The 20,050-nt window shown below is 31.1% G+C and overlaps 2 protein-coding genes across 4 annotated transcripts; both read left to right on the forward strand.

Annotated features, from left to right (window-relative positions):
- The first annotated feature begins 22 nt into the window (after nt 1-22).
- LOC148602829 (C-type lectin 1-like) lies at nt 23-7,012 on the forward strand. Of its 3 annotated transcripts, XM_088553113.1 has the most exons (4): nt 23-164; nt 3,347-3,436; nt 4,790-4,972; nt 6,433-7,012. In XM_088553113.1, exons 1-4 carry the CDS (start codon nt 158-160, stop codon nt 6,666-6,668), a joined length of 516 nt encoding a protein of 171 aa, XP_088409239.1. In that variant the 5' UTR covers nt 23-157; the 3' UTR covers nt 6,669-7,012. The 3 variants fall into 3 exon arrangements, with proteins under 3 accessions (XP_088409239.1, XP_088409240.1, XP_088409238.1); XM_088553114.1 differs by lacking the exon at nt 3,347-3,436 and having other exon boundaries at nt 38-164; XM_088553112.1 differs by lacking the exon at nt 23-164 and having other exon boundaries at nt 3,114-3,436.
- Nucleotides 7,013-12,736: 5,724 nt separating this feature from the next.
- On the forward strand, nt 12,737-17,458 carry LOC148602830 (ependymin-related protein 1-like). Its single transcript, XM_088553620.1, has 5 exons — nt 12,737-12,927; nt 13,261-13,371; nt 14,664-14,748; nt 16,264-16,511; nt 16,948-17,458. Exons 1-5 carry the CDS (start codon nt 12,790-12,792, stop codon nt 17,005-17,007), a joined length of 642 nt encoding a protein of 213 aa, XP_088409746.1. The 5' UTR covers nt 12,737-12,789; the 3' UTR covers nt 17,008-17,458.
- The last annotated feature ends 2,592 nt before the right edge of the window (nt 17,459-20,050 follow it).

The raw sequence follows: 20,050 nt of genomic DNA on the forward strand, positions 1-20,050 counted from the left end.
TATAACTGTGTTAGTACACATGTAGACCTATGACGATGCATTGATAAATGCTCATTACAATTCTGTTTTCATTCTTTATTATACTAAATGCTATACTGCATATGGGTTCATTGTCATGGCAGAAGTACTCTAGCGGGTATGAGCTTTTAACACAGAAATGAAAAGTAAGCATGTACATATTTAAATGCAATATAATAAACTACTAAGCAATGTTAGCAACTATAAAAAGAAAACTTTAAAAAAAAAGTCGCTTCGGATTTTAAATATATCTTCAAAGGTAACACAATTGACTTATACTTCCTAAATTAAACAGTTGCAATAAATTCTAAACAGGTTTAGAAATATAGAAAAATCGTACATAAATAAACATGCATATTTTACAATATTAATGTACAGTTGTTGAGGAACAAAATGGCTGAATGAGAAATTCCATTTTTTGTATTGATAATATTGTTACATTGACAAAACTTGCTGAGTTATAAGACTTTTTATTGTGGCATACTTTAGTTAAATGTTAAATTGTTGCAATTCACTATGTACATCTTATCTATAAATACTTTTCTGTCTATCGTGAAGGCCTTGCATTTTATTGTTTAATGGATATTCATACCTAAATCGCCATTCCCGTATCGCCATATCTCTAGATATGTTTCTCCATCTTCCACTTTCAATAGGAAATGTATGATTTAAAAGTCGAAATTTAAAAATAGTTCCAATATTTTACATAATAATAAGAACAATATAAATGATAAAACAAACGATAATGTTGTAGCGGTGACAGCATACAACATGTGCACCATTTTAGTCAACTATTTACTTCCAGGTCTAAGCTTGATTTTCCATCAACAACAGACAAAGAAACGAACAAAAAAACCCAAAAAACAAAACACCAAAAAACAACAAAAAAAAAAAAACAAAAACAAAAAACAAAAAAACAAAAAACAAAAACAAAAACAAAAACAAAACAAAACGAGGTTCATGATAATACAACAAAATTTTATTCGACAAGATGTTCTTGATTTCAAAACGAAACGATCGATATGATTTTCTACTGGTTCGTTACACAAGATACAAAACTTTGAAAGTTCTATTGTTCGTGGGGTACCAATTTTCGTGGTTTACGTGGGTAGGCCTAGCCACGGAATTTGGTTCCCAACGAAATAGAGATTTCCATTGAAGTGTATACTGAAAACTTTAAAACCACGAATTCAAGAATCCATGAACTTGTGTTTCTTCCATAATTCCATAATCCATGAATTAAAGTACTTTCACAATAAAACCTGTCTAAATCAAACCTCGAACAATGAAAAACCTGTTTAAACCGGATACATTTTGAATCCTTTCATGTCAATTTAAGGATATAGACCTATGTTGAGGGATATAACTCTTTAAATCAGGGATATGTTTGTACCATATTCAATTTCACCAAAGCCTTTCAAGCTTTCCTTTGAAACAGAATGAAATTAGTCCAAGTTACTTTGATGCGTATATGAAATTGATGTAAAATGGTAAATGCAAACGTTCCAATAATTTGTAAGAATTGTGTCCCTTACCCCAGGTCTACCTCCTGAACTGTATTTTAAACTGAATAAACTGAAAACCCGTCCAAACTGACCACATTGTGCAGTACTAATGGGTTTAGACAGATTTCACGGTATCAATGTGTAATGATCGTAATGAAGCACAATTAGAAATTAAATTATAACTTCTTAAAAATGATTTTAAAAATAATAAAACAAAACATTAGAAGTTAATAGCCCAATACCTGGTTTTGTGTGGTGATAAACAAGTAACAATGGAATCATCATAAAAAGGACACATCTATAATTATCAATAAATCACCTAAAACAAGTAATAGTGCAAAACGAAACTCGATTTGCATATGTCACCACAACCAATGCGTCAATGAGGTTGAAATAGTCTGTAATGTGTAAGCCTAATTGATTTCTTCATGTTTTAAGTATTTTGCCAACTAAGCAGAACGTATTTTAGGTTCCAACATGACCTTTCTCATTAGTTTCATATGTGCACACACTTTTCTATTAGGGAACCTAACATTGTCATAGCCATGTCTTCCTATGACAACAACCATCTGTGTAAAGCATGGCAATTATATTTTTTCTGTCTATGCAGAAATAACCTCAAATACGTGGTGCTCAAATAACCTGCGTAGATACTAGTAATTTTAAAGGGTTGATTACGTCAGAGTCACGTTACAAGATCTTGTCTATGATATGATTTATCCAATTAAAAATCGTGTTACTTCTGAAATAAATTTGAAATTAAAACGAAATCCATAAAGCCGCTGAATATTAAAAGAAAATATAAAAGTGATTAAAAACTAAAACAATGTCATCAGAGTTCACGTTCATGAAATCTATTTAATTTATGCTGACGCGTATGCTGTGACCGAGTATGTGTTTCATATTATCACTTATTGCCTTGTATTTATCAGTTGAAAACTTTTAAATGTTATAAACGGTCTATTTAACCAATAGCTCAATCTTTGGTTATATTTAAGTAGCTGTCTTTGTAAAAATCATGCAAAATCTGAAAAATGTGATACACACCAAAAAAAGGCTACATATTTTTATTTTTGTAATTAGGTTGTTTTATGGGTCTATACTATGAAATGTGTAATTATTCATTCAAATCTGCCTGCTGTTAGGAGATAATCCACATTGAAAATCCAGTAGATTCTATTGTATTTGAGTGTCATTTACAGAGTTACTTCCCTTAATTTGAAATCTACAGTGCATTCTATATAATTTTTATCTCCTAAGAGCACAAGTTATATAAAAAAAAACCACATGTTAATTTCTGTTTACTATGACATTTCAAACAAAATATCAAAAATAAAAATATGTAGGCTTTTTAGCCATGAATCACATTTTGCATGATCCTTAACTGGAGTGCTACTTAAAAACAAAAACCGATTTTGATTTAATTTACACTGATTAGAACCAAACTTCATATTCATTATTCATTCGATAATAAACAATAGAAAACATTGTCCGCGTGTGATTTATGGGAAACCAATTTTTGTAACTCTTTCTACTTGAATAAATGAAATTCGATTACGAAGCATTTGATCTTCTCTTGTTCAAAATAAAGACTGCACCAAGCTAAGATTGAAATATGTTGAAATTTACCATAACAGCTATTCGGAATACACTGCTGCTTATGCTTTCAGTGAATAAGTCGAAATCGGCATTGGAACGATTTAAAGAAAACACGAATTTTCGAAACAATCTGTTTTTGGTCAAATACATTGAAAGCACTCATACAATGAATATTATTGAATGTACAAGACGATGCCTACAAATGACGTTTTGTGAATCTATAGGATATAGATCAGTAGACGATACATGTATCTTGTACAACCGATCTGAAACTGTTGGAACTTATCAAGAAGGCTGGATAAATTATGTAAGAGGTTAGTGCAATCTCCCATATAGTTTATTCGATATTTCAAAGCTCTTACACCTTTGTTACTAAATCCTTTTAAACTTTTTATGCAAATTAGTAAAGCACACTCAAGAAAACTGCGCGTATTTGTGATGACCAGTGTGTATGGTTTGTGTAACTTTTCACATCATGTACAGCAGAGTATGTTATTTATTGGAGTAATGTGTACAATGCAGTAAATCAGGAAGAGATTTTAGGTTTGAAGAGAAGACCATCACATTTCATTTTTCTTGTTTCAGCACTGTTCTTCCAAAAGCACATGACAATACTACCTTGATCCTTGACCACAAAATGTTCTTTTCAATAATCGTTTTTTGTTGATTTTCTCCTCTATGTTTTGATTTTTGTATTGCCTAATATTTGAGATATAATTTATGGATTTCACTTAAAACGGTAACCATTTAATTGAAATTATTTACTTACAAATACTTATCATAGGTTTTCCCTGCTAAGAAGTTTAATCATGCTCTGCCAACTGAAAAAATTTCGATACAATCAAGAGTTATGATATATATTTTGCTTGCCATAAGTTCTTTGCATTTATTACATGTATTAACCATTCCTGCCAAGTCTGTACACAGGCAAATATTTTTTCACGTGAAATTCATATTAATCGAGCTTCACATGAAATTCATCTGACATTCACGTGAAATTAACATGATTTTCATGTGAAATTCACTAAACACTAATTTCACGTGAACATTTCGTGTGAATTTTACGTGAAGGCTCCATTCATCCGAATTTCACGTGAACTCTGTCACTTAGTTTATATGCTCAAATCAGGTGAAAATCAAATGAAATTTGTGTGAAAATCGTTTTCGAAATAATTTTGCCTGTGTAGTAACTAAATATAAATTCGTTTCAAATTTGTTATGTTGTTAGTTTTGTTTTGCCTTTGTTTTCGCGTATACATATCTTACAACTGTTGTTTAATATATCATGAAAGTTTTCTTTTCGCGAAAAGTCATAGCAAAATCGTTACAATAAAAATAAAACCCAGTATATTATGAATATCATTTGCAATTGTAGCGGGACATTGATGAATAATAACCACTTTAGGCGCAAAACAGGGAAATCTTAGACTCTCAATCTTACCCGAGGGTACCTTAGATTTCCTAGTCTTGCTCTGTCTGGTTGTGTTTGTTTTTTTCTTCTAACTTTTTAATTATTTTTTAATTAGTACATTGATTCAGACCGCTCTACTTGCAGCAATTCCTCTCATTTACAAGACGTCATAAAACATATTTCTGTGACGTCACAAAGTTTGCATGTTTATTAGGAGATCTCACATGGCTATGTAATAGGAATTTTCTTATTTTAGTAGGAAGTGCTTGTCCTGTTGCTGATGGTTTCTTCTATGACTCCAGAACAATGTTATGTATAAAGTTCTATCGAAAAGCAGTAAACTATCAAGCAGCAGTAAACTCATGCAATGGAAGTGGCAATTCCTTGGTTAAAATTGATACACCAGAGAAACAAGCTGTCGTATACAACTATATTCTGAGTAAGTTATCTATTGGGTCAAAATCAAACAACTCATTCTTTATCCTTCCTTTATTATTAAAATTAAATTTCAATTAGCTTTTAACTAACTCTTTACATACCCTTTATGACTAAAATTAAATTTCAATTAGCTTTCATTGAGTTTGAACGAGACAATTTCTCTGATGTTTGCCGTTAAAGGTAGATAATGCATGCACCTATCACAGAGGGCATCTTTTCGGCCTAGAAGTATGTACTTAAAATGATCACACAGTTATTGAAGTATAATCATTATTTTTAAATTGTTTAAGAAATGTTTATAAATTTTAAAAGACTATACAATATAAAATGATTTGCGACAGTTTACACTTAGAAACGGCGAGACATTCCTTATCATTTAATTTTTATTAGAATAAAATCCAGAATTTGTTCAAAGCCTAATTTTGTTTGGGATTATTTGAAAAACGCAATGCGAACCAATCGACGTCAACGACGTCCCAGTACCAAAGTAATCTATACAAAATAACTTGGTTTGCTTAAAGAGATCCAACCAATCAGAAAACATTTTTTGAAATCAAATTGAATTATTTAAAAAGAACGTTTACTCAAATCGACATACGATTCCATTGCAAATATTTATTTTTAAAGAACTGTTCCTGTTGGGAGTGATTACCGAAGAAATGTTCAATGGAAATATAATAGAATATTCACTTTTTGACTAAACAGAAAAAAAGGTCGGTGGTCGCGACTTCTGTTTTACGAATATTAAAGAATATACGCTAAGTCTTCTATTTTACAAATTTTAGAAAAGTTCTACAAAATTGTGCTCGAAATACGAACAATTCCCTGCGTAATCTTTATAAAAACATAAATCACAGGGAAGCCTGACTAGAGCAAACTCCTTTGGGTTGTAAAATGTCTTCGGCATAGGTAGGTTTAAAACAGATTCGAATAGATATAAAGAGTATCGGGTTTTGACAGGATTTTTTTTATTATTTAGAGTCTGGTTTTTATAGGCTTCATTGTATTTATTTAAATCATTGTATTTCATTATTCCGTTGAAAAATATTATTATTTTTTTAATATTTGTATCGATTTATTCCATCTTTTGGTGCTGTTGACTATTTCTAGATGTGCTTGTTTATGCATTTGTATAGTTAGTATAAAGGTCGAACTATTGAATCGATGCAATTGAACTCCTCCTGTGCACCTGGTCCATGATGCCAGTTTTTAGCGGCGTCCGAGTTACTTGTATGATTTTGTTACTTTGTATGTGCGTTTTGGTTATTTTATGTTCTTTGATGGTGTGTCTGTTTCACATGTCTAGTCTTTGTCCCTGGATTACATTCTTTTGATTTCTGCTAGAATTTTAGTCCCCTTTATTACCCTCCGACGATCTGATACATTTAGAGTCAACGCCTCCATCAAGTTCGATATTTGAAAAAAAATAAAAATAAAGTAGAATAAATCCCATATTTTCAGACGACAACGATTTTAAAGGTTTCGTGTTCATACAAGGCATTAGGTCAAACATGAACTTATATGAGTGGATATTCGACAACGGCAAACAAATAACCTATACCCCGTGGAATGATGGTCAACCAGAACATACAGATCAATCAGTTATTGTCATGAATTCAACAAAGAAAGGATATTGGCATGATGCCAAAACAACACAGACTGCAACATACATTTGTGAACAAGACATGTTTCAATAACAAAATTATATTTTGTGATTCATTGAATATAAATTTTATTTCACCAGAAGGTACGACAAGAACCTGCTCCGTAGACCCGCTAGTAATAATAATTTAATGTTGTTTGAGATACTCAGAGTTCGACAACTTAATCATGTTTCTTGTATTCTTTCCATTTTCTAAGAGGTCAGTGGCCTTGTCGATAAAATGTCAAGATTACTTGGCTTCTTGGTATCAATAACTTTATATTAATAAACTTGCTTTATGCCTCTTTCATATTTTATAAAACCAACATCGACAAAATAAGCAAAAAAACAAAAAAACAAAAAATTCAAAAAATAACAAAACAAAATATCCCCCACAAACCCCCCCCCAAAAAAACAAAACAAAAACAAAAAAAAAACAAAAAAACAAAAAAAAACAAAAAAAAAACAAAGACAAAAACAAAAACAAAAACAAAATCAATTAAACACAGAATTCACATCAAAATAAGATCAAGATCAAAATAAAAACAAAACAAAACTAACAAACAAACAAAAACAAACAAACAAAATCAACCCAAAGAAATCCAGCAAAAATAAAAAGCAAAAAATAAAAAAAGTACACCTAGTAATACTTGCTATTTCGTCTTAAATTTAAGAGTCTTCACATCAATCATATTAGAACATAAACCAATTATGTCTAGTACTTATATAGTACTTATAATTTTGACGTTTTTCGACGATAAAATGTTGAAACAAGAGTTTACTGTGGCATTCACCGAATCAAACATATGGTGTTTTTAGTTGTATTCCAGACAAATTATGACAAATGTAAAAAAAAAATGCTGCAATTTACTAAGCTTGCAATATGGGAAGTTGAACTTTATTATCTCTACTCTTCACCTTTTATTTCAAAGTAAAAAATATGTTACAAAAAAGTTTTATTCATCTTTTGTTTTAGGTCGACCCTCTCTGCCCTCTCAGTCGTTCTCTGCCATTTCCCTATTTTTTGTTTGATTATAAACTCGAGTCTTTTCTAAATATTAACGGCAAATACCATAATGGAACATTCTGATTTTACAATATAGAAAATAGATAATAAATATTGAAATAGTGTTATTAAAGTCTGTAAATGGTTGTAGATGAAGTTACCAGAATGACTAAAGTTATCATCTAGTTAGGTGAACAAACTCGCCATTTGTATAAAATGGTCCGCAATCCATTATTCAAATAATATTAATCAAAATAACGTTTTTATTGCGATCGAATTATTAAGATATGAACTGTCATTCTTTATAAATAAAATTATAAGTAATGTTTCAAATTTTTGAACTATTACATTCAATTTATACACTTTGCAGTTAAAAAAACTGTCACAAACAAGGTAAAATCTGTTAAAGAATTATAAACTTTCCTTAAATATGCTCATCCAAAAAATCTTTTGTCTAGACATTTATTTACGTCATTTCAAGCTATTTTTATAATTCAATATTTGTAAAATCGAAAATTTCTATAACGATATTTGCTGTAATTATCTAAAAAATATTTTTGAATTGAAAATTTAATTTTCGAAAATACAATTATTGTAATTTTGTTTCACTTATCGGTTTTCTTTCTTGCAAGAACACAACATTACGCATTTTAACTTTGACACAATGTTATCATATTGTATTTATTTCATTACAGTAACTGTAGTGACAGTTGTTTCATTAGATCAACTTTATTATTTCTAAAATTGAAATTAAAGGTTGAGACACGAAACATGTTTGCAATATTTTTACGTCCTCTTAGACTTTTACTCACAGAGACAATAAATAGAATTTGTCAGCGACAACCATGACGTAGTTCAAAATATATATTTGTAGGGATAAAAAGAAGCTAACCATCCAATGATGGCAAATTTCTATTTCGGAAATATTTGTTTCAATACAAAAACAATAAAAAAGTACAGTTTTAAGTTGAGATCGGGTTGATTATTTACTTCTGATTCTATATGCGTATTATTTTGTTCTTTGTTTTGTGTCTTTATCTAGTCGTCACTCCTGGGAAATGTTGTTTTTTTTTAATTTCAGTTTGAATAATAGTTCCCTTGATTTCCTGTTCACTAATGCATGCATCATTATCACACTCATGTATTATGATAGTATAAATTAATGAGTTTTGCCATAATAGTCTTTTTCTATTATGAAGAAAACGCATTTCTTAATACATTTGTTTAAAGTTTAAAACATTATTGATAGTTTCATAAGTCAACACATGCGTGGAATTTTTGTAACAATTAATTTTCTAAATGCATATCCTCAGTTCAAAATGAAAAATATTTTTTGGCCTATTTCTAGAAAGTGATAATGAACGGGTCCGAAAAACCATATTAGGTCACAATGTCCGGCCCGAGAAGTCAAATTAAGTCGTAATAACCGGTTAAATCTATATAAAAGGCCGCGCAAGGAAAATAATGCACAGTATGTTATTATAATACCCAGACAAATGTATCCATAATATAATCAAAGGGTTAACACAAATGATACTTTGCACACACAGTAAAGGCAGGCTATTAAAGAACGCGTCACCTACGACACGACATATACGGAGTGTATAATTGTAGGAAAAAGTTCCCGTCTTCGAAAAAAAAAAAATCAAAATCAACTCAAATCAAATCAAGACGAGTGACATTGGACGCTTGGAAGACTGTGCATATCTTGCTCCACCAATGGCATCCACAATATTGCAAGTGATTATCCGGTAATAATCTAGCAACGATAATGCAACTCCGCGATAGCTGTCAAACACTATTGACATGAGAGCGTAATCATTCATTTTTTACCAAGTATCATGTTGGAAGCCTAGTAGAGAACTTGGAAATAGTGGACACATATCCGAAATGTACAAAATTAGATTAAGGTAACGAAAAAAATCAATTATTCATTGAACTTTGAGAATTTGGTCTTGAAATTGATATCACAAAGCTATAAGTCATGAAAAAAAATTCAACATATGGACAAAATGTTACTTGGAGATTTGAAAAGAATTGAAACTTATATCTCTGTGAGCCCACTGACACGGTAACACGATGTTTCCAAATAATAGATAAAATGAGATTACAAAAAATGCAATATTAATAACAATATTATGAAAATGTTAACATTTATCTTAGCCAGACCTCCGTATGGATATTTCTGTACTTCGAATATTGGTCATTTTCAACGAGCATTTTATTAAATTAAGTATAGAATAAAAACATCATGTAACTTAAGTTCAAATCTCGAAATATAATCAAATGTTATCTTACTTTCTAATTAAATGAATGACACTTTGAGTTATCTTTAATAACCTAGTCGGAAGGAGAGAGTGAAGTCTCAAATTCCATGTTGGGTGGCACATCATTTTGTCTCAATTTAGCCTTTTTTGTCCAAATATCTTTAATACATCAAGGAAAAAAAAACTAACTAAAACGTTTATCCTGAAGCATCTGCAACGTAGATAATTTTTGACTGCTTTTATATGGATAAAGTGCGGGGAAAATATTTCAATATAGCATTTCAACTATGGTTGACCTGTCAATATCTGAAAGTAGAACTTTACTAACATTTAAATGATTATTTCTTTAGGTTATGATGCCGCACTTTTTACACATATTGCCCGATTCTTAGATAGAGAAGTACTTACCACCTATCTTAGTAGTAAAGTTAATGTAAATATGTCACACTGAATAATTACCATACGTATCTAACCCTATAATACAAATAGAAATTGTTTGTTCAATGAAATACACCAAGATTGTCTCTCTTTTACCGCAATTATCATTTATTTATGTTTAGCTTGTAGGTAAAGGCAATAAATGACAATTCTCGAAAACGATATACATACCATGGTATTAAGATCATAAAGGAAAAACTTTTCGTATATTACATTTTGCAACGAAATAAAAATCTTTGAAGGACAAGAAGCTCAAATATGACACATTAATTTTCCTAAGAATATTATATCTTTATACAGTTACGTAACAAAGATATTGTTTGGTAAGTGTGCAATTTAATTCATATTTAACAGAATCGCGAGGACTATTACCCAGTTTATTTAGTATATTGTTTCGGCAATGAAGACCAAATGCCTTGTTTATAAAATGTGAAACTTTTAATCTTTTTCTTTCTTATTGTTGGAACGGATATTATTATAACAGAAAACACATGGAAATCGATATAATTGCCAAATAAAAAATGAGTTTACCACCAAACTGTATATTTTAAATTTTATTGTAAGAGTAATCAAGAAATTCATGATTCGAGCGGAAATCAATCGAATAAATTCCAGTGAACAAAGTGGTTCTCTTGATGCAGATGAAAACACCATAACGATCCTTGAGTTCATCAAGACGACCATAAAACTTATGTACTGTTGTCTTCAGTCTTTTAATAATCATTCTTTAAATATTTGCATACTTAGCCTGGAACGGTATAACAATAAGCAGAATAGGCAATATCTATATAATTCCCATCATTGTTGACCTTTGACATAACAGATTACATTCAAAACTAAATTCAGGACAGTACAACGTTTTATAATAATTTAAACGACAAAATCTAAAAAAATATATTTTATTTTAAATAGAAAACTTATGGTGGATTATTTTGTACAATTCGTTTTTCGTATGTTGTTTTAGGGTCCTCAGCATTGTTTTTTTTCATAGATTTTGCCTTGTTTTTACCTTCTGCATTGCTATTTTTTCTATTGATTGTGATAAATTATAAGTAAAAAAGTCTTTTTATATTGTATAATATAATTCTTCAAAAATACATATTTGGAAACAAACTTTGACACATTTGTTGACGTTTACCAAATATATGTAACATTAATTATAACATCGCACTGGTGTTTGTTTTTAGAAGATTTAGTCAAGGGTTAAGTTGCGAACACGATGATATGAATAATAATATACTCCAGTTGTGACAAAATTCCGACGTCGTCCTTGTTTTTGACATATTTTTGATCGGAGCAACCATTCATTTATCTCATACTTCAGAATTTGACGGAAAGGGGTTTAGTTTATATACAGCTGATTACATCTCAGACATGGTTATATATATACATAATTAAGACCAAATCTCAGGTATTTGCCCAATTTGTAATTATATGATTATATGAAACCTGCAAATCAACCATATTCAAGTTTGTTTCTTATCTTAAACAAAATACAGTTTAATTTTCGTGGTCTAAATCATTGTATACATTATAGTGCAATATTAAGAAATACAGTTTGTCTGTAGAAACTTGACAAAAAAATATTCAGCGTTTCTTTTACTTCCAGACAAGTATGCCTGTAGAAGTTTTTAATAGACAACTAGAAGATGTTTGGTTGTAATATTAAACTTGCTTGTAGTTAGATACACATTGTAGGCGAGTAATAAAGTTAACTTCAGGAATAGACTTGATCTTTAGACTTTTCTTTATCAAAATGACAGGTACATAATGAAATCCTTAGGTACTTAACCATAAAATAGATAAAGAAAATTTAACATCCTATATATAACGAGAATAGGTATTGTGAATATGTCAAAGAGACAACAACCCCACCTGGATGAAAATGTCAGCCCAAAGCCACCCCCCTGGTCTTCAATGCACAATGGGAAACCCTCACACCACAGGACAGGCTGCAGCTGGTCCCGAAACATCATTGTACGCAGGTATAGCAGAAGAGTTACCTCTATAAACTCAAGTAACGTAAAAAAATAACTAAAGGAGAACACGAGACAAGACATACGGAGGCAAGAAATTCCTAACTTGGGACCAGCAAAAAACATGCGGCGGGGTTATAGAGCTTTGGCGTAACAACCCTCTTATAACATAGATTAAACTACAATGCACTCATGACGTGATGGAATCTCCCAGTTAATTGTCCAATAAATTACCCAACATTTTATAAGGTTATGTTCATTCAAACAAGGGAGGACTAACTTTATTAGTTGAAGATCACTCTATTACTCGCTATAATAACATATCTAAATAATCCATGCTGTCATCGACAATACAGGTAAAATGGTTTCCTAATACCAAATGTTTGTATATCGTATAAAACTATGATATCACAGAGCACAATCTAGACCTGGTATAGATAAACTACCATATATATAAAGACGAGTAATCTTTAAATCAAGGCGGTCAGAATGGTTCAAATTCTTGCAGGTTTATTCATAGCAGTGTTTATACAATTAGCAGCAACATGCTGTGCTCCAGTAAAAATGCAGGGTTTTCAGGGTGTGTCCTCAGGGCTGATGGTAAATGGTATCGGAATATCTGCTCAGGTATGTAAACAATCAGAGTATCAAAATATCATAAAAATAAACGATCTAACAAGTGTCGGTCAGTCAATAATGGACGATGTAGATCTATTGTCGTATTCAATTACATTAAGATGTAATTCCTTTTTTTATTTTCAAAACATTTAGATCTTAAAGACCTTTGATTGGTGATGTTCTTAGGATGTTAGTAGCGGTATAATCCACACATTTAGACGTGTACTTGGGTTGATGTTTCCTAAATTTTGACAGATCTCTTAATCATAGAAGCACGATTAATACCGTGCACTATAAAGGATAAGCAAGATAAGATACATATTTAAATTCCTTAAATTTTAGGGTAACAACTTTGTTTCCATAGATGGTGAACGTAACATGATATCAATCACGGGAAATTCTACAAACAATGGAAAACTGGTGACGCTCCAGCTGTTGTATGACTACAAAATGGTAAGTATAACACATGCAATGAGAAGAAAAAAAAAGATATCATTTGTAGGCAAAACATTTTGATTGCATTAAAAAGGAATTAGCACAAATAATGTGTCGATGAGTTATAAATAAAAAGGATAATAAATTTTAAGTAATTAGTGTAAAACTGATAATACAGTGAAACATGTCTAAACCGAACCCGTATAAAACTTTAGAGTTTGTTCGATTAAGTGTCAGTATCCGTAAAAATCAGGCAGTGGGTGAAACATGGTATGAAAAAAACTGACCATTTTGATAGTTTAATTGGACTATTTTCACCATCAGAATCGAAGAAAACAGACAAGATTTTCGATATCATACTGGCCTATTGAGTTACAATTTCCTTGAAATGCACTGAAATTCAACATTTTCCAGGGCTGATAACTATGTCGAAAACCTCATTTGTCTAACATTCTATTGAAAAATTTCTGAGCAAAGCCAGTGATGCAGTGATTAAATAATGACATTTTCAAATAGAAAAGGCTTCCTTGAGTGATATTCTATTGTCAGATAGATTGGGTTTTTACATGGATGTTTCTGAATTTTTTACATTTTGCCTGATTCTCACAAACACTTTCACTTAAGCAAAGTATTTACCAAGATTAAAATTATATTTGATTTGAAATTAAGTAAGTAAGTCGGAATTTTTTACAGGCCTTTGTTTCATTCAGTATTTGGATTAAACAGGTTTCAGTGTAATAAGATTTTAACCTTTTGGACACAGCTATTTGTACCGATAGCGCATCACTATCTTGTTATATCGCTAATGTACCGACAAACGGGAACACACGAGACTTCCTGTAACACACGCTGTGCGTATGCGTTAAACGTTCAAAAATTCAGCACCTTACTGCATACGTCATTTCGGAAATACCTCGCTTCCAATAGAACGATTTTGAGTCGTTCATGTTTCAGAGCATTTAGAAACTGACGCTGACGCTCCGTCCCTATTACTTGATTCGTCATCTTATACATTGGGCGTACACATTATTGTCTAGAAATTTTAACGTTCATAGTTATCACGGAGAAACCAATAAAAGTTAATAAAAAGAAGAGAAAAAAAGAAAACTTTATTCGAGGTCATTAAATATGTTGGTTTGTTTGAAGAAGATTTAAAAGACGGTTTCCTTCTTTGATTCTATGGTTTAAAATGGATATACAGTAGAGACTAAATGAATATAAATAATCTGTTGTGTATCAAATATGAAATATTCTAGTTTTGACCTAATCTTTAACATAGTACTATCGTCATGCAACCATTATATTTTCAGAATAAACAGTACAGTGTCTATAACGATGTTTGTCAAATTGACAATATAGCAGGAATAGACCAAGGGACAGTTAACTGTGTACCAGGTAAGGTTATCATCGCAGTCATTTAACTACACTATGATACGCATTAGTGATTGTTTGTTTGAATATAGTCAAAATACAGAAAAAATAGTTTAATGTTTGGAAGAGATCATCTGTATTCAGCAATTATCTGTCTAAAAAAATAACGCGTAGATGTCCTTATGTAAGACCCGGTTTCTGAATAACTGACTCACGGGAAGTATGAACCAGAATATTGTGTATAGTTTTGCAGCAATGAAGACAAGATGCCACGCCTTCATTGCACACCTTTTTTTCTTTTTCTCGCAGTAAAATGATATATTGTTATAATGTATTAAATATTATTTAAGAAACACTGCAGCTAAGAATCTTGCAAAATGTGATTCATGGCTGAAAAACCTACATATTTTTATTTGATATTTAGTTTGAATTGCCACAGTTAGCAGAAATTAACATTCGGTTTTTCATATAACCCATGTTCTTACTGGATTTAAAGTATATAGTATGCACTGTATCTGTAAATGAGACTAAAATACAATAGATTCTGTTGGATTTTCGATGTTGATTATTTCCTAATAGAAGATTTGAATAAATAATAATACATTTCTTATTATAAGACCTATAAAACAACTTAAATACAGAAATAAAAATATGTAGCATTTTTTGGGGTGTAACACATCTTTAAGATTTTTCATGATTCTTACATAGGCAAGCTGTGTTATATTGGTACTGTGTTGGTCTCAATTTGAAGTTAATACAAGGCAGATGTGATTGTATCTCACCGTTTGCACTATTTTGAATCATTTATACTGTAAAATACTTTTAGTTGAGAAGTTGAAAAGTAATTGAACTGAACATTTTAATGCTAAGCTGGTTAAATATTTTCATTCACACATATATTTCACGGACATGAGCAAAAATACGGAAAGGCCAAGATAATACAACCCAACTTCATACATAATTGTAACGCCCATGTCACTCTTTACCGTGTGTGTTGATGTACACAATTCAGGTTTTATATTTTGTATGCAAAACTGATAGTAGCTCTGACGTTCGAGTGCAAATCCACTACGATCATGATGTTGCACTGATTTTCAATAAATCATTATACATATAACAGTTCACTATTGCATGCTCCCTGTGTTATAAGTCTCGAATTTTAATCACATGTGCGATTGACTCCCGAACTTCCTCCAATCGAAGGGTAGCCATTCCTTTTCTCTTGTAACATTCAATTCATTCAACGTCACCGAATGATTTGAAATATTTGTGTTTTCCTCGGACATTACACATAATTACCTATTTACCATCATTTTACAAACCGAATTTGTGACGTCTCAGTTCAACAGATCATGTTGGCACCCACAGGCGCGGGAAATTCAAATTCCATAAGTATGAATCACGATTAGCTAGTTAAGAAAGAGAAATTATTTTTTGCCAATTTAATTTTAATGAACATTTAACAGATTAGTTTTGATATTCATGACTTGCATAATAATATAATCTTCAAAATTCTTTTTTTTTCTTTTATTACACCAGGTTCCGCTAAACTTGTTCAATCGACATACTATGGATATGGTAGTGAGAAATTTGAGGTTAACATGTATTCATACATACTGAACGGCGAACAACACTTAGATGTCAGAACAAAGAACTCTTGTATACCTATCTCCGGTCAAAACCGAGTACAGAATGGGTTCAATGATTGGGCTTATTCTGGTTGGACTGAGGGCATTAAGGATGTTTCAGTATTTGATGTTCCAACAGCATGCAGACATGTATCTCCGGTAGGTTAACAAATAAGATGTTTTAGTACTTTTAGTGGTATATTTGAACATAACGGCAATACATTCACTTACAATGAATAGTAACTGCTTGTTTTGAACTGTGATAAACAACGTAAAATGACAAAAGTTGTGTATACACAAATACTGAAACAATTGAAACAAAATAAATAAATAAATAAATAAATAAACAAATAAACAAACAAACAAACAAACAAAAAAATAATATAAAATAAAATAAAAGCCAACAACAACAACAACAACATCAAAACAAGACAAAACAAAATAAATTAAACAAACAAATCAAAACTAGTGGTATTTTGATTCAGAATGCCATCGCAAAATATTACCAATCGTTATGTAATTTGTGGTTTACTTTTTTTCTTTATTGCCAATGGTCAACATATTCAAATACTATTTTTTTCCGCTTTTATTTTAGAAAATGAACCCAAGCACAACAAGAACAACCATTAGAGTGGACCCAAACAACATCATCTAGAGATTACTGACACGACGACATTAGAGTAGACCCAAACAACATCATCTATAGATCACTGACCCGACGACTTTGATGTATTTTAAACAATGAAATATACATATACAGATGTTTTATATTGATTTTTTTAAGTACCAATCCATATAAAGTTCAGACACCACATACAATTTATATGATATAGAAAATCCCACTGAACAAACAATGTTTTGTCTTCTATAGTTGCCTTATTGTTACGTAACGAAAGTTCTGTATTCATATATATATATCTATAAAAAATCATACATTCGTCTTTTATGTAAGTAAACCATATCTAGGGAAAAAACGCTCTTGCTAAGTGGCTGTATTGCATATCTTTTTGATTTTTTTATCACAGTAGATTAACTGACTAAGACTGGTTATTTGATTTTATCTGTGTGTTGTTTTTTTATTAAAATAAAATTGATTATGGTTGATATTTTACACGCATGAATCATATCCTGTATGATATATATATAGAGAGACTCATTCTGTAGAGCTTTATTAATATGACTTCGTAGAAGTATGAAATGCACCAATATAGATCGTTGTTTTCTACGTTCCCGTAGTAACTTTCGTCTTTTTTTCATGTAGCAATCTTTCTGTGCCATCATGCCCTTTTCTATTAAACTGAAGCGTTACTTTTTGAGCTCTATAGATGCAAGAGTAATCAAGGGAACCAAGATTCTAGCGGAAATTAAAAGCATGTAATTCAGGGACAAAGACCAGACATGGAAAGCAGACACACATAAAGGAGAACATAAAATAACCAAATTAATACATATTTAATACTGAGAGCATGATCTAGGTAGGGTAAGCGTCCTCTGCTTTTCCAGAACCACTCGCCGAGTTGTGTCTGAATTTCCCTTCAGATCCCCAACTGTACGGACAAAGAGAAATAACTTTCAAGGTTTGGCGTTACGGAGCAAATCAAGCATTCACAAAACAGATAAAATAAATATTCTTATTGTTTTCATTTAAAATCGACGTTATCTTTCTGGCACTTCTTTAAAGCCCTTTTTGTTTTTATCAATTATCCCGATTTAAACAGGGCAGAAATCGGCGTTTTTTTTTTTTTTTTTTACATCAAAGCGAGTTGTTTGAAATTCCTTCCCGCAAAAACAAATAACTATTTGTTAAAGTATTTCAAAATATCGCAGGGTCCAATTTCATAAAACAATCTCAAATTGAGATTTTTCTTAAATCCTCGAGTTTGTCCTCAAATCTCAAATGTTCAATGTCAAGTGGTTTGATTGTTTAGAAATAAGAGTTGAGGAAGGTTTTAAGGAAAATCCCAATTTGAGTTTTGTTTTTATGACACCAGACCAAGATATTGCTTATCGTGGTTACATTATAGATTCTTTATCCACATTTTATGAACAAAAATATTCGAAATCCGATTTCACATAGAATGGCGGCTATACATGATCTACATGTGGCATCATTAGTTGGTGGATTTTAAGATCAAACTCATAAAGTTTTCCCTGTCAATATCATGTTCTGTATTAAATACTTTTGGTGAAGGCATCAAATTACTAAAATAATCTTTCATTACGTATGTTAATAATGTCATTATTCCAACAACGAGGGATTCAATCAGACGAAATCCCTTGTGACAGACGATTTCAAACCGATCATGGCGAATTTTGACCCATAATCATAATGCATTTAATAGGACCATCCTAAAACATTTTAGCATTGATTATTCAAAAATTCAGAGAGCTAAAAACAGCCACAACCCTGCAGCTTATAAATATAATATATTTCACCTAAACATGCCAAGTGTGTTACTGTCTTTAAGCTTAGGTATATTGATTATATTGAGGACAATTTTTTTTTAATCAAAAGAGATAATTAAAATATGTCGGATATGCTATACGCTATACATGTGTCTACAGGCACAATGTACTTGAATACAGGTTTGTGTGTTTCTATGGAATCTAATGTTTTGCCACTAAATGGGGATAGCTAGCAGAGAGCTCTTCGACAACATATAAGCACAAGTAGATGGGGCACAGAATGATACGAATATAAATTCTACATCTGGAAGTGATATGTGTTTCCATTATTTTCCAAAAATTAAACAATTTAAAAAAAACTCAAACAAGGGCATCCCTTTTATTTATACCCCGAATAGACAGGTTAAATGTGAGTAAAATATTGATACGATGTTAGAACTGTCAAATTTGCGAAGCAAATTTTTGGTCGTTCCCTCCGCGGGACTCGAACTCATACCGCTGTGACATCACATAATCCTATTCATAGCTCAAATCAGAGAGCAATACACATCTATAAAGGTGCTCACGCTTGTATTATAAGACTTAAATTGATAATAATTTACCTTTTTGCAAGCATGGCATTTTCCTTGTATATATATATTTATAGATATGTATTGCTCTCTGATTTGAGCTGTGAATAAGATTATGTGATATAAATCTATATTGTATGGAAAATTCATATTTTTATTTAGTTCTTATGCTGCTAATAAGAGGTAACTCCTTTAAGCATATGTGCAGTATACTGAAATTTTTCAATAAATATCTGACTGATATTTTAGCATTGGGATACAAATGGGTCGATGCCACTGTTGGTGGACTGAAGGCCACGAATGCAATACTACTGATGAAAGGTTACTCCTTTGTTGTATTAATCTTGAGCCGATTTTTTTTTTGTATTTGATAATTTGGCTATTTTGTTAAATTTTACTTTTACCATTGCATGTGTTATTTGCTCCTATTGGTGTCTGTTATTCTTAGCTAACATTTTTCGTTGTTGTCATAATAGACTCACTTTAGAAATAACCCGGAACATCTTTGATTTCACCTTTGATCACTGATGTATATTTTCTGTCAGGAGAGAGCGGCTATAACTCAAACTGCCATATTCAATTTCTTCCTAAGAAAAGTTATTTGTATCTCTAAATTATTTATATCAAAGCAAAATCTGTCAGCCGTTTGCAATTGTTACTTCATTATGTTTAATTTGAAATTCTCCAAAGTTCTATCTATTCAAAATTTGCAATTCTCGTTCT

This window comes from Perna viridis, chromosome 11 (genome assembly GCF_037379345.1).
Source record: "Perna viridis isolate PV_CMFRI_1.1 ecotype Kerala chromosome 11, ASM3737934v1, whole genome shotgun sequence".
NCBI lineage: Eukaryota > Metazoa > Mollusca > Bivalvia > Mytilida > Mytilidae > Perna > Perna viridis.